This window comes from Miniopterus schreibersii (genome assembly GCF_964146895.1).
Source record: "Miniopterus schreibersii genome assembly, chromosome: 9".
In the NCBI taxonomy this organism is placed as follows: Eukaryota; Metazoa; Chordata; class Mammalia; order Chiroptera; family Miniopteridae; genus Miniopterus; species Miniopterus schreibersii.
Genome location: NC_138118.1, coordinates 47,715,168 through 47,731,157, shown reverse-complemented (window position 1 = coordinate 47,731,157; position 15,990 = coordinate 47,715,168). Strand labels below are relative to the sequence as shown.

Sequence of the window (15,990 nt, the reverse complement as noted above, 5' to 3'; positions counted from 1 at the left end):
TGTCACCAAAGTAGTGATGGCTCAGATGCTATACAGTTATGAAATCAATCACTTTGCCTTAGCTTTTCCTCAGTGTATGGGCGCTTGATGTCAGCTATCAACAATGTCTTGGTTCTGTCAATAATTATGATTATTTACTGTAGGCCTTAAAATTAAAAATGTATATCCATGTGTCAACTTCAATAATGATCACCCCAAGCATTGCCTATCTTCCTTACTCAGTATCATGACTTCTGAATTCAAGCAACAAAAGACGATAAACTGCCTTGTGAATGACATTTCTTGCCTCTATACCTCGTTTTCTCTAGTGTTTGCACCAGGGACATATTGTGTAAGTGAAATCCTGCAATTGATCAAAAAATATGTTTGTCTAAATAATTTATTCCAACAGAGAATTTTATGGGTACTAATTCTAAGATGAATGCTGCCCATCCCTTGGTTTAGTCTGATTAGATTAGTTGTAGACACACTATATTTTAACATTTAGTGAGTCAGATACTGTGGCATGGAGAAATAATGAGATGCTGTTTTATCTTTCTTGTTGATACACAGATTTTTCATTTGTGTCTTCTATTTTGGGACGTTCACCATAGTTTTATTTTATTTTTCTCAATGCAAGAGATCTTCTGCATTAGACACTTGGTTTTTCTTGCCATATTATCATTTATCACTCCTGGCAAGCTATATTCAAGCCTCCTGTGCCTTTCAGAATTTAAGTCATATTGTTGTACACATAGGACCAGGATAGTTTGAATTACTTCAAATAATAAGGAAAGTTATTTTTAAACAAATATAAATGGAGATCTGTCCATTATTTTCCAAAGTCACTTAACTTCTAAGAAAACGATGGAAAAGAATGCGTGGTCGCATAACTGAGCACTGTGGCGATGCAGTTTACCTCTCATAGCTCTGTTCCAGCACCTGCCTATGCACTAGCAGATGAATGACGAGCAGCTTGTTTCCTCTGATCCCAGTACATAGCTATAGATTACCTTAGGGCCAATGCCATGGCCACGAACTACATGCTTTATGAGTTGACTTAGTTAAATGAATGATGAAACTTAACACTGCTTTTAGTTTGGGTTTCCTGAGATCTGAATGAGGTTAGAGCAGTGGGTCTCAAGTTATTGTCCCTGAACTAGCATCATTAGCATTACTTGGGAACTTATGAGAAATGCAGATTCTCAGGCCCCAAGACTTACTGAATCATAAACTCTGGGGGTGACACCTAGCAAACAAGTCCTTCATGTGACTTTGATGCATTATACTTTTTCAGAAACATTCCTTTGGGTATGATGCTGCCTCAATTCAAACTGTTAAGATGTAAAAAAGCAATTGGTGCCATATGGGACATTTGTCTGAACTTTTATATCCAAGGATACCAAGAGGAGGTTTTTTTCTTCTAAAACTTCTCTGTGCCTGAAAGATAAATAACATTGTTAGTATATGTCAGCAACTGAAAACCTTTTTCATCTCATGGCACACACACACTAGTTACTAAAATTCGGTGGCACACCAAAACATATATTTTTTGCCTATCTGACAAAAAATAGATGTAATTTTGATTCATTCACACCAGACAGCTATTGTTTTGGCTGTTGTCATTTTTTACTTGACAATCTAAGGGAAAAGCAGTCAGTGCCCTTAACTAAATAGTCAGGCATTGCACGTTTTAAAAATTCTTGTGACTCACCAGTTGAAAATCACTGGTATATGTCAATGTAGCTTTAAACAATAATTGATAGAACACTCTTTTAGGGGACAAGAGAGTTTTTAAATACTGAGGTTTAGAGCAATACGCTGTTAAGAAATAAAAATAAAATATAAAATAAAATAAAATAAAATATAAAATAATAAAATAAAATAAAATATAAAATAATTAAAATAAAATAAAAAAATAAAATAAAATAAAATAAAATAAAAAAGTGAAGCCCTGGCCAGTGTAGCTCAGCTGGTTGAAGAGTCATCCCATAAACCAAAAGCCGCAAGTTTGATCCTCAGTCAGGGTGCATAAGGGAGGCAACCCATCCATGTTCACTCTCACATAGATGTTTCTCTCTCTATTCCTATCCCTCCTCCTCCCCCTCCCTCTCCCTTCCTGTCCCTCTAAAATCAATGAAAACATTTAAAAAGAAAAGGAAAATAAGTCAAAGTTACTACTGGTATTTTACTTGTAAAATTTTCAGTGTTTTGTAAAATATACATAATGTTTCATTGTGGCAATAAATAATTGTTATACATAATAGGTGATTAATTGAGTCAAATTTGATGTTTTACTTTCTGTCCTTAACCCAACCCACCCCGTCAGCTGATACAAAATCTGTAAAGCTCAGATTGCTTTATGATCTATCACATTGGATTCAATAGCCCAAACTATATTATTTGCTTTGCTTGATTTAACTCTATATCTAAAATTATATTTCTGGATTTTAGATGATTGAAAACAAATGTAATAAAACCTAAGATTTAGACTGATTATGTAAATATTGATTAGAGTCATTGACCAAGGAGTCTCCTGACTGTTTTTATTTGAAGCACACACATGATTCTGGTGATGCTCACACTTGCTAATGAGTAAGTGACAAACTAAAGAAGTGTATTCAGAAATCTAAGAGTAAGTTAATTAAAGGTCAAATCCAGAGGAAGTCACTGTAGCTGTCAAGATTTATTTTCTCCAGCTTGAAGCTGAAAAATAGCAGGAATAAAGAGAGAATATATTTAGAAACATGCATAAGAAAATAATGCAGTTTTTCAGATTTTCAAACAATGATCCATCTGCTTAGAACACATTAACAATTAAGGAGTAATTCTCAGTCCACTACATTAGCAAATATTTGCTGGGTACCTGCAAACAATGGGCACTGTAGAACTTTCAGCACATCAACACAATAGATGACCACACTGACCATCATCTAGGTAGTAATATTTTCCTGTAAGTCAGTGGCTTTTTTTTTAAAGATTTTACTAAAATTTGAAATATCATAAGGCTGAGGAGAAATGTGCTTAGAATTACATTTACCACAAACATCATACTTTTTTCTTCCTAAGGCAAAAGAGGCAATGTTCCTTCACTTAATAAGTAGAATAAAAATTTTATTGGCATCCTCAGTTGCCATGGTAACAAAATGACAAGTGGCCTTCATGTGCTTTCATGATGTATCAATAATAAGCTAACCATTTGGGAGCAAATTCATTCTCTTTAGGCATGTCTTTTGAGCAGAAATACTGCACGCGTTTATTAACTCATGAAGGAGGTGCTATTGATCCACTACTTAATGTAACAATTATTAAATAAGTTAGATTTATTTTTTTTAACAAATGAAGCAATAAAAGATAAAGCAAAGACTCAATTTAGTAGCACTTCCTCTATTTCCATTCTGTTTAGTCTTCCTTTGGAAGAGTGGTCTGGAAGACATAAAGAATGAAATATCTAAACCATAATTTGGGTAATAAGATTCATTGGACTTTTCTACACACCGCTCAGGAAAGTCCTAACCAAATATAGCAGAGCAATGAAAGAAGGTGTGTTCCAACATTAGTTGTGTGATGCATCTTCTATGTTTCCCCTTTTATCCTGCCCAGCTCCCTCCTTACTCTTAATGCTGGGCGATGACTTGTTATTACTGTTGAGTCTTATTTCACCGTCACCTCTATTCATAATCTTTTGAATTGGGAAAGTAACTATACTTATTTCAACATAAAACTGAGGCAAGTACCTGCTTCAGGAAGTTCAGCTGAACAATTTCTCCAGTCTAGACATTAATTACCTCTAGCTGCATATTACCATTGTATAATACTTCATTACAGTTCAGACTATTTGCCTTATTTTCAGAATCATATTTCTTTCTAAAGGAATGTTCATAGGTTCCCAATTGCTGTCTCCTTCTTTAGTCAAATTGCTTTCTCTTTCTGGTGCCAATTGAATTAACACTAACTAATATATTTTCTTTCTGGACACATAGATATAAAACTATGCTTTTTGACTTTTGTTGTTGAAGGTCTTATGCCTGTGAATAAAATTAAATGACCCACTAATCAGGTTCTGTGAGCACTTTCATACTTTTCAAATGATTCAACAAATGGTAAAAACTTCTTGCAACCTAGTCCATAGGCTTGACTGGTCTTGTCTTGAGTATCTGTCTAACAAAGCACAAAAGACTCTTCTGAGTATAAACCATCATGTCTCACATTGTTTCATGTAATTAAAGGGAATAAATTGATAACTCAACTTATATTTCTTTACACCCAGACAATAAAAGGAGCAATCTGTGTTTTTGGTCATAAAAAGTTTTTCTTTTTAAGAAATGTTATCTTAAATAAAATTAATTCATTTAAAACTTTGATTATAATATATTTCAAAAATAAAATACCATCAACAATGTTTGTTAGAATTGTATTATTCTTAGTAGTGCTATTAATATTATTAAAGACAAATGAAGCAACAGGAGATAAAGCCATAGTATTCATGCTTTTACTTTATAAAACCATTTCATACATATTATTTGCCTCATTGCATGATAAAGGGATAAATTCATGACCACATAGCTAAAATGTTAAAACAAAGAAAATGCAAATGTTCTGAATTTCAATTCTAAGGATCTTTCTGCTACACCTTCTTCCTTTAAAAATGAGGGTGTGTGTGTGTGTGTGTGTGTGCACATACACCAGTCATCAGAACCCACCATGCACTATCGTATTTATCAATCTTATGAAAATTACCTTGAAATTTCAAAAATGCCTGTATTGGGCACCAATGCATAAGCCAATTGACCTAAGCTACAACAAGCAGTATGAGTAATAAGTGATGTTTTTCTTTAGGATTTAGTGATCCTTTCCAAAATATAACCAGGCACTTTGTGGATCACCTTTTGCTTCCCAGAGGTCTCTAGCCAAGCTGTCTTTCTCTCCTGGGAAGCCTTCCGCCCATATGTGTGGTAGACCTCTGCTTCCCTTCAGGTCCTTTGCAGTCTCCGCCTTCTCTTCAAATGTTTGCCTTGTAATGGCTAAGCTAACAGTTAATAATCTAAGCAGCTCACCCACTAAAAAACCCATAGGTGCTCATGATTTTATTTATGGTTTTGAAATAAGATTTAACTCTTTGCAGCATATTTTATAACTTACTTTTTGTGTCTGTTTTATGCTTTGTCTCTTCTTGTTAGAATATAAGTGCCATGAAGGAAGGGACCTTATTGTGTATTATTCAAAGATATATCTCAAATATCTTGAATAATGCTTGGAGCATAGTAAGTACTCAATTGATATTTGTGGCAAAAATTTATGAGGGGGAAAAACCAGTGATGATGTCACCTCTTCTCTTCCAGATGATAGTATTGAACATATAATCACTTTTGAGTGTTTAATGTGATCCAGACATTGTCTTTACTACCTATTATGGATTATTTCATTTGTTCTTCAAATCAACCCCTTAAAGTTGCTACTAGTATTACCCCCATTTCTAGATAAGGAAACTAGAGTTTATAGAGGAAAGGACCTTGCTCAAGGTATTGCTGATAGCAAATAGCAGAACCCTAAGAACAAGCTGTTTGATTCCGTGGCTCACACTCCTACTATTACAGCATATGTTTCAAAGGTAGTTTATGTTTTATCTAAACCAAAGAGCAATTCTAATGGTGGAAAAGTTAGGCTAAAGGAAAGGAAAGTGACAAATGGCAGGCCAGAAAGGAAGATACTTTTTAAGCAGAATATTTTTAAATTGTGTCCTCATGTTTGTTCCATCAAGATGAGTTCATCTACAGAGACTCTACAGTCCAGCGTACCAGGAGAGTTGCCTTTTATTGTCGATAATAGAATATGAGCTTTTTCTGACTCTTTTTAACTCTCAGTATTTTCCTCTTCTAACCCTTTTTGACTAAGTTTCCTGATTAGAGATTGGGTCGATGAGCCCTTTTGGAGAGGATATGTGATCGACCTCGTGCTTTACCAGGGCTAATCCAGGAGTGCAGTAATAACCCATAAGGGGGAGGCAGACACACCAGTAACATAGTTGTTGCCTACCCAGGAGGGCAGTTTTTGAGTGGAGAGGAAAGATGACAGGGCATATTTGCCAAATACATAGGGAGACAAATGTGACTCTGAGGGAAAGTCTCAAACATGCATGACTGGAAGAATGGTGGTGATAGTAACAGAGGAGTGTGATGGGGAAAATATGTTTTCATTAAGATATTTTCCTGAAATGCTGAGTCTGATTTGCCACCTGTGAGGGTGGAATAAAGAAATTTTCAGACTCTCAAAGTATCAAAAATGTAGCTCTCATACAACATTTGACAGAAAGCTTCTGATAGATTTGCTCTGCCAAAATGAGGGAGTAGACCACAAAAAGAGACAGATTATCTGGGAAGGAGAGGATACGAGAGAGAGAAGAGTCAACGTGAATTCCCCGGGATAGTGGCAAAAAGTGATCCTAGAATGGCAACTGAGTGATATGCCAATATCCTCCACTCCTGGGAGTATAGGAGGAGGAGAGAAAGGAAGTAATGTATAGAAGTATAAGCAAAAAAAAGCTAAATTCTCATTTTATTTACCAAGAAGTCAGGGAATAATGAAGAAAGTAAGAGAACAAGAGACATAAATAAATTACTTAAAGATGTGGAGGTAAAGCAAAAAGAATCAATTGACTTGAAAGTGTTTGCCTCTGTATAAAAGGAAAGGTGTGTGTGTGTTGGAGGGGGTGATGACAGTCAACTTAAAAAAAATAACTAAGCTTGTAGAATTACAAAATCTTTAAAATATCTGTATATGTAACTGATAAAAAATAAAAATTAGCTATTAAAAGGAGGCAGAGGAGAAAAGATTTGTCTTAGCAAGATGAATGTATGTTCCCAATTAAGAGTGTGATAATGCAGATAATGGAGACAAAAATTAGGAAGCTTTAGGGAATGTGATTTCAGATTATCTTTTTTCTTTACCAAAAAGAGAATGAACTAATATCTTCTGCTGAAAGTCAAAGCAATTGAGTATTAGAAAACGGTTGGGATTGTGACACAGAAAGAAGAAGATGTGTTTAAAAGGATTGCCAAGCATCGGTAGAATCAAACTGATAATCCGAACTTGTAGGGTACTTTGTCAGTGAAAGTTTATGGTTTTCTGTAACAATTGCAGTTTGTGAATGAATTAGCTAATAGTGAACTTGGAAGCTTAATAAGAGTTAGGAAATGGTGAAGGTGAACTAATAGAAAGAAGAGATTCTAGGTTGTTCCCAGTCCCTTAGTAGTTAGAGAGGTAAATGAAGCCAAATTTGGGGAATATCAGGGAAATTAGGAGAGATAAGAGACTAGAGGTTATAATTAGAAAGAAAAACAAAATGAGAAAGGCTGGAAGATCGATATCAAAGCTAGTAATTGCAGCATTTCAGACTGTAGTGTAGTTCTCCAAGCAACAATGAAATAGGTCAGCCCCCAGTCCAAATAGGCAGCCAACAGCAGCAGGTCAACAGTCACAGGTGATACAGATGCAGCCACTGGGAGTGTATCACCAATGCATGAACTTAATTACATTGGCCTAAGGTACAGGGTAGAGATGGAAAACCACCCAGTGAACCAAAGTACTGATGGCCCTCCCAGAAAGAGCACAACCACAAATGCATTCCCTAGAATTTGGCACCAGGGAATAACTCCAGCCAAATCAGCAGCCCTGGAAATTGCACTCAGGCATGTGGCCCTGTGCTCACGTTGTGATGGGAATGCATTACCACACTGCCAGAAGTTAATTAATCAAGGCATGTAGCTTCTGAAATATGCAGATAAATTAGGAAGGAAAATTGAAACTTTGTTATGTGATTATTCTTAATGATTAGAGTGTGTTCTAAATAAAGAGGAAAAACAAATTGATTGCCCAAAACCACGATAAGCGCTTTTAATTCACAAGGGTTAAGCACATAAAAGTCAGGATATTAAAAGTTAAGGTTCTCATAGAAACATTAATTTGACAATATTGTGCATACTCAGTGTGGGAGGTTTATATTTAATAGCATAAAAACAGTAGGAAATATTGCAAAATGTGACTCAGTTAAACAAAATAAAATAACAAATTCAGGGGAAAGTCATTCAACATGATTATGGAAAAAAGAAAATAATGCCTTCAAATCTTAAAAAAAAAATTTCAATGAAAATTATTCATTTTTACCAAGAATCAATTTTCCCTGACACATTGAATATTCTAATATTAGTTCATGCCTCTCATTTGCAGTTCAGATTTGGTCCTAATAGAGTAAAAGAAGAACTTACCAGCTATTTTCATGGCTTAGTTGATAAAGATTTCAGAGATGAAAATAAAAGTTAAGGGCTTGAAATATATTTTTTTAGTATATAGAGAATATGGTGGAGATTTTAAATATGTAAAAGATTGCCAAAGTACTATTACTTTGCTTATATATTTGCCTTCTGCATACTATTCTCATGTATGTATTATGCAAATTCCAATCTGACCATGCAAAATGTCTTATGTAGGTGGCATAGAAAAAGAAAAGAAGAGCCTTAGGGAATGTTTAAGGAAGGAAGTGTACCAGGAAACAAAACCACAGCCTTTAAGATGTCTGTATTTTGGTTCCTGCCTCATGAACTGGACAGCAGGTCTGGAAGCTGTGTTCTCCAGTAGAGCTGTACAGAGCCACAGGCCAACAATCCTGTCACTCTGGCCACATATGCTCCATTCACTTTATAGGTGACACAGGAAACAGGAGTGGTGGACCCATATAGTAACTTCTGGGACCATGTCACCCCTTAATTCAGTCAGTGCTAAAGGCAGGCAGGCAGGCAGGCGGGCGGGCGGGCGGGCGGGCGGGCGGGAGGGAGGGAGGGAGGAAAGGAGCAAGGGAAGGAGGAAGGAAATTGTATTATAAGCATTAAAATACTAACTCAATTATAATTATTATTTAATTCTAATTATTATTTATTTAATTTTAAGTAAACAATTTTGTGATTCTTTAAATCACATGTAATTTATTTGGTACAAAATTAACAAATGAAAACATTGTCATTTCATGAAAATATACAAATAAATTGACATTTTGCTAACATTTCTGTTTTCCATTGTATTTTATGTCATAGCAAAGCAGTTTACAGAACAATAGAGGTCCATTCATGAAAATGAAATATGTAAATTCCTGAGCTAGCAGGTTCTTGGCCCAGTATTCAAACCACCTCTTCAAAAAAGCCACAATGGTCTGCATTTTTCACTGAAAAATCTCTGCAGCCACATGCCAAGGCAATGAACTCTTTATAAGTGCGATGAAGAAAAATGCTTTGTATATTTACTTTAATCTTTACCCCCTGCTCTTTTCTGTTTTCAAACAATCAGGATGAATGCAAACTGCCAACTAGCAAGATGTACAAACAAGTGTTATTGAATATTCAGAAGTATGATGGTATTTCTAAAGTTCAACAATAAACCATTTAAAGTCTTTCTCGCATTTTTAATTTTCCTTATTCAGGCACCACAAGGCCACATAAGGAGGGTGAGGTCCCCGGAGTGGACTACATCTTCATCACCGTTGAAGATTTTATGGAATTGGAGAAAAGTGGTGCTCTCCTAGAAAGTGGGACTTATGAAGGTAAGCACTACTCTACTGCTATATCTGTTCCTTGTTGCATCACAGTTTTTCCTCCAAAATTCATTAAGACATCAGGTTACCAATGTGCTACTGTTTTTGGATTCAAAGCTTTAATAAGGTCATTTCAGAAACATATTTCCAAAAGGAAGGTTAAAGTACACTTGAATTAATTCTACTCTTGAGATGCCAAGAGAAAAGATAACATGAGCCGCAATCTGCCCTATTATTTACCCACTATAAATATTGTATAACCCAGTTGTTATGTGTGGACCTCAGTAGTCTTAGATGTAAAAGGGGAATGATAGCATTGAAAAATACAAATAATTAACATGTTGATATGGTCTCATTTATACATTTAAGTAACATCTGCATGCCTGTAGTTTATGTCTAATGAAATTATATATCTGTGTATGAATAATGAGATTTTTTAAATAATAAAAAACAGTGGAAAATAATACTTTCATTCTATCTTTACAGTTCTTATATGTGAAAATTATATTTATATGTATTAATAAGTTCAAAGATGAATCTAGTTTACTGAACTGCAATTAATAGTGAGTGATATTATTAACAAAACTCATAACATGCACACTGCTCCTTAGCCCATAAAATGTTTGAGATCTATCATCAGCAAATAAGCTGGATTTGTTAACAGTTAGGCTGTACACTACCTCCTTCATTTACCTGCAGATATCCAGTGGACTATAGTGATTTAAGAACTCAATATTTTTAAGTTGTTAGTAGTATTAAAACCTCTTTTTTACTTCACATTCCTCAGGCAGTTTAGGCTGAGACACGTGCCTGAGTCACGGCTGAGACATTTCATTGTTTATTGTCAAATTACATGATATAGGCAAAAATACCCAGCAAACAAAAATGGTTCTATAATGAGCCTTGTTTCTTCTTCAGATTGTCAAAAATAAATGATAGTGGAGATTGATTGAAAATATTTTAAATAAAGAAACTGTTAATCATAAAACTGCCATAAATTATGTATGAAAATAATTGTATAAATCATAGAAAATAATTATATGAAGTCAGTAAGTTAAAAATAAGTTTTATACTATATTTTTCTATGGGCTTTGTAATGTTATTTAGTGGCATTCAGTAGTTTGCATGCTTGCAATAATAATGTATTAATTTAATTACCATATCTAAAAATAATATTTATGTAGCAAAGAATCAATTTCTTAACAAACAGGAACATTCCAACATTAGGATGATAAACAATATGACCTCTTCTTTGCTTTTAAAAATAAAGACTGTATAGAAAGTGAAAAAATTAAACCAAATGTTCACGTTAAATTTCTACTATTCTCATGATAAACTAAAGGTCATCAAATTTAATATCAATATATTTTATATTTTAAAATATCAATATATTTTAAAATATAATCTATCTTAAATTTAAGGTTCCAGTTGAATTTTTAGAGAAATATTCCGAGACCATATAAATATAACCAAGTTTCATGAGCCAGAGTGGGTTGTCTTAAACCTTCTTTGGACTTCTTTTCAGCATTAACAGATTAGTTTGACCAGTTTGGTGCCAAGTTGTTAATCACCCAATGTGCATAGAGCTGATCATTGGACAATATGGCTGATTTACATATGTGACTTTGGAGAATCAATATCATTGTTTTCAAATACACATTGTATACTTGGATAAATAAAAAGCTCTTTTCTCAGATCACATAACTATGAGGATGAACACCTAGGGTACACTCTCCAATCTCAAATCTTAACATTTTCTTACAATTACAGCTGAGAAACCAGTGAAATTGACATTGTAATAAAAATCACTACTATTCCTTCAGGATTGATCCTGAGCTATAGATTCAGGGCTAACCCTTAATATATTATTTGTCATGGAAACCTAGGGAATGCCTTTTCTGCTTTGGTGCTTTCAGACTATAAAGAGTAACAATCATGTGCGATTCAGCTAGACAAATGCCAGAACTTTTATAGTTGTCACACCTTTATGATATCAATTTCTCATAAGATTTCTTTAATAAAATCCCAGTTGTTCTTTGTTCTATGTTCTTCCTTCTTTAGTGTCAAGACCATTGCTCCCTTCTCTCCTCCTGCTAGAACATTCTCATGCCTTCTCAGTACTCTTTAAAGCCCTCAAGAAGACTGGAAATTAATTTCTAATATCTGTGAATCCACTAAAGAAATTAAGAAGGTATTGAGTTACTCTAAGCACCAAGGTTACAGACTTGTCAACCATGTGGGGCCCTTGAGACTGATTCCAACCCACAAACAAAAATAGCTGCTAATGTAACTGGAGGTAAAAAGATATCCCCTGCTTATTTTTGCTTATAATACTTCCTACTGGGCACCCATTCATTTTTCATTAGCAAAGATCAAGAAAGACCTATATAAATTGTCTGATTAAGCTGCTCATGACTGACAAAGCCATTCTTACAGTGTTTCTGTGCTTCACCCCCAACACTCAGTTTCAGAACAGGAAACACTCATCTGGAAAGTTGTTATGAAGAAGAATATATTCCTTTAAGCATTTCTCATATGTATATATTTTGGTCTCGTCGATAATTCTAATTTTAGTCTTGGTGAAAAGATGTAGCTGAAATGGAATTTGCCCTTTGATTAGAAATCAGATGGACTTTCCTGAACTGCAGTTATCCCTCATAGAAATTGGCTGAAAGTTCTTGCTCCCAAGTAACAATTCCGTTACTTATCAGAGGTTGCAAGGAAGGCCTTAATATGCTTGAGTTACCATCTACAGTTATGCCACATGGGCCATAGGCAGAACTTTATCAGATTCTTAAAGACTTTTTCTGCCTCACCAACCCCTGACCCAGGCTGAATACCTCATTTTAGTTTGCTATAAAACAGTTGCTGAATGGCCTTGTATGTAAATGGCCCAGAGGACTTGGCTCTTAAGGGCCATCAAGTGTTGACAAAGAAACTCTTCCATAACTTGGATGGTCTCTTTTTCACCTTCTTATACTCAATCAACTTTAAAATTAAATCAATAGAACAAGGTCCAGTGGCAAGCCTGTGATAATCCCAGGTAACATGAACATTATGAACCTTCATGTCAGAGCTAAAGGTTTAAGCTGCATGTAAAACACAGACCACAGAGTTCTTTGGATGAATGCAGATAATTCCTTTGGGATAAAGGTCACATGCAGGTATAAGTGAGACACCAGGAGGTGATCTAAATGTTAAGTACTCTAAGTCTCAGGAAGGAAGCCTTGTCTTTGGAAACTGTCTGAGGTGCTGAATTTCCCAGGGCTTTAGATCAGTGAGTCCTGCCTGACCTATTTCTTCCACTTATCTGGAATCCTAATTCATGGTTTCACTGACCACTCACACCACTTGTTTGCCTCAACCTGTGTTCTGAATGTTGTCATTGACCTCATGTCCCATGACTTGTGCCTGGACACTCGTTTCATTTAATTCATATACTAAGATCATCCACAGTTATTTTTCAGAGTAGTACTTCTGTAATTTTTCTATCTATTAAAGAAGTTACTGACCCTAAAGTTAAATGTTTCCTTTAAATGGATATAAGCACAGTTGTAACACTGCCCCAACTTTTAAGAACCAAATCAAGACCGGTGAGTTATTTGGGCATCTGACAGAAGAGAGTGAAAATATGGTGTTCACCTTCACCTTAACTGCTATAGTTTCTCCTAATCATGGACCCTAGTATATATGGCCTCGAGCTTACTGCAAACAGCATACTTACTGTCTTAAACAATTTTATTACAAGGACTATGAAATTCAAGTTTTCTCACATCTGTACATAAAAGAGTGCTGTTCTTCCTGAGAGAGCACATACATTTTTATAAAAATTTAAGTAAGTACAAATAATTTTCAAGAAAAACAAGCCAAACACTCTTATGATGAGAGAACAGATGTAACAAATTTTACAAAAAATATTTAATAACTAAATTTAACATCAGCTTTTTTTCAGCATGACCTTGACACATTTATTATTGAAATTTGGAACCTCTATTCCCAGTCACGATAACATTGAGTAATAAAGAGATATTCAATCCAAAGAAAAATCATTATTGCTACTATAAATAGTCTTGAGAAAAACCATTCTTCTATCAGTCCCAGTTTATACCCACTGAAATGTAAGTAGTATTTCCTAAAGGGTAGATCAATACTTACATTGATGTTAAGGTTGTTGTCATTGCAGGAAGCCAAAATGAAATAAAATTTCCTTTTTCCCCTCTTCCTTAAGCCCTATTAGAAGAGAAAACTTTTACTATGTAAGTAATAACCTCTGTAACAACAGTAGATTATTGGAGTTTGCAGTTAAAAGGGTCCAGATGTTATTTCAGACCCAGATTGAACCATTTTCTTTTCTTTTGATACTTGTTTCATTTTCTCTATTTTGGCAATATTCTTATTGTAGAAGATTTTAAGCCATGCATTTGGATATTTGTTTTAGGAACACTAAACATTTACACATAAAGCTCACTAAATGTTTACTTTACCAGTAGAGGAAAAACATTTCGTGAAGTTTTACACCCCTTTGAGATCTTATAATGCCATTTTTTGGTAAGTGATTCAATTTGTGTTGAGAACCATCGACAGAGAGTATATGGTTTTTGCATGCTGCTTTGCTCCTGTGTGAGGCACTAACACTGGAAGTGTTATTGTACATTAAAATGTGACAAAATTCTCTTGGTTTGGGACTTTTTTAAGCCCAGCTGTTTTCAAGATACGTAATGCAAATACCTAATTCTAAGATTTTTTTCTCTTGAAAGACACTAGAGGGAATGAATCAATCAATTAATTTAATATTATCATATAAATTAAAACTTAAAGACTAAAGTCAAGAAAAATAAAATAACTTTTTTGCTGTTACCTTAAGTATAGCATTAACCAATTTATTATTCTATACATTTTTGTTCAGTTGTAGCTGAAAAGAACAAGAACATTTTTGGAGTATATCATTAAAATAAAATAAATATTAATGGGCACAGGACTCATTTCTTTGACTTTTTTCACAACCCATAATAAAATTACAAAAAACCTAGGATTTAAAAAAACTGTGATATCCGGCATTTAATTAATTTCCCTCAAGCTCATGTCTTTAATTATAATGATTTTCTAACTCCTGTGCACATTCTTATACATTTTTATCTGAAACAAATTAAAACTCCATCTGAAAAATAAATCATGCCCCTTATCTAGTGTGAAGAAAAATGGATAATTTTAAAACTTTTGCTGTTTCAACAAGCAAAACCTATTCTCCTTTTCTGCTTGTATGAACATTTTCAAACTCTCCAAGTTGTTTTTCTGAGTGGACAAAAATAAATAACAATATCGATAATAAATATTTCATAACTTTTGTGTGTATTTTGCAGTGGTGAATATACATTGAGATATATTCATGAGACCGTACAATTCCACGACTTTCAAAGGCGGTAGAATTACTTATTGCATAGGCGGCTCACAAGAGAGCCTTGGTCAGATTGATTACAACTGTCGTGTATTGCGAGTCCATGTTTCTCTGAAATGACATCAACAGAGTAATGATCAATGTCTCATGACATTAGCCTTAGATTAGACATATAGGTCATCCTAAAGGAGGTTTTATTTACTCCAGTTATTCTCAGGCTGCCCTTTTTGTAGGTTTTAGAGACTTGTTTTACACATCAATGATTTGAAAACTATAACCTAATATACTATTATGCAAAAGTCATTTTTGTATCTGAATTTCAAATTTAAAAATTAAAACTTTCTAAGACATTTTTTTCTTATGTCTTCTGTACTCCTGATTGGAGGGAGAGAGGAGTCCAGAATCTGATTGACCATGTACCTGTTATTTTTCTCTGAGAGACTAGAAATTCTCAAAAATAGAAATAGCAGTGCCTAATTTTTATTGCTAAGTACTTTATTTCAGAACATATCTATCTCCAACAAAGTTACAGTAGGTGTAGATGGTTTTAAGAATTATTTTTATAAACTGCAACTTCCATTCAGACTATGCAAAAAAACAATATCTGAAACTTTGAGGCCTTCATTGATCATGCTGCAAAGTAGACAGAAAAACTGAGTGCTTTTACTAAGAATTATAAAGTAATAGTTCTCAAAATACCCTGCTGTCCTGTGTTCAAAAGCAACATGTTTAGAAGATTTTCACCATATGAAAATTCTTCCTTGTTGAAGGCTTGAAAATTCTGTCAATTATGGAAAATCATTTATAACACTAGATTGAAATTTAATGTGCCGAAGTAGTCAGTCTCTCCTGATATAATAAGCAGGTCTCTTAGATCCTTTATAGGCTGTATATGTATGTAACAGCCAAATAAAATTAGGACCAAGTGGTCAATGGATCTTGTCTGCATGGGATTATTTTCATGAAAATTAATTGTTAAAGACACTAAAAGTGGGAATTTTTAGGGATTAGTGAAAACTCAAATTGATATTAGTTA

General features: G+C 34.3%; 1 protein-coding gene across 4 annotated transcripts in view; it reads left to right on the top strand.

Moving 5' to 3' along the window:
* MAGI2 (membrane associated guanylate kinase, WW and PDZ domain containing 2) overlaps positions 1–15,990 on the top strand; it is a 1,283,361-nt gene that overhangs the window by 708,915 nt on the left and 558,456 nt on the right. For all 4 annotated transcript variants that reach the window (XM_081147187.1, XM_081147188.1, XM_081147190.1 and 1 more), the window contains one exon: positions 9,449–9,568. In XM_081147187.1, the coding sequence (XP_081003313.1) occupies positions 9,449–9,568 (120 nt within the window). The remainder of the gene's footprint in view (positions 1–9,448; positions 9,569–15,990) is intronic.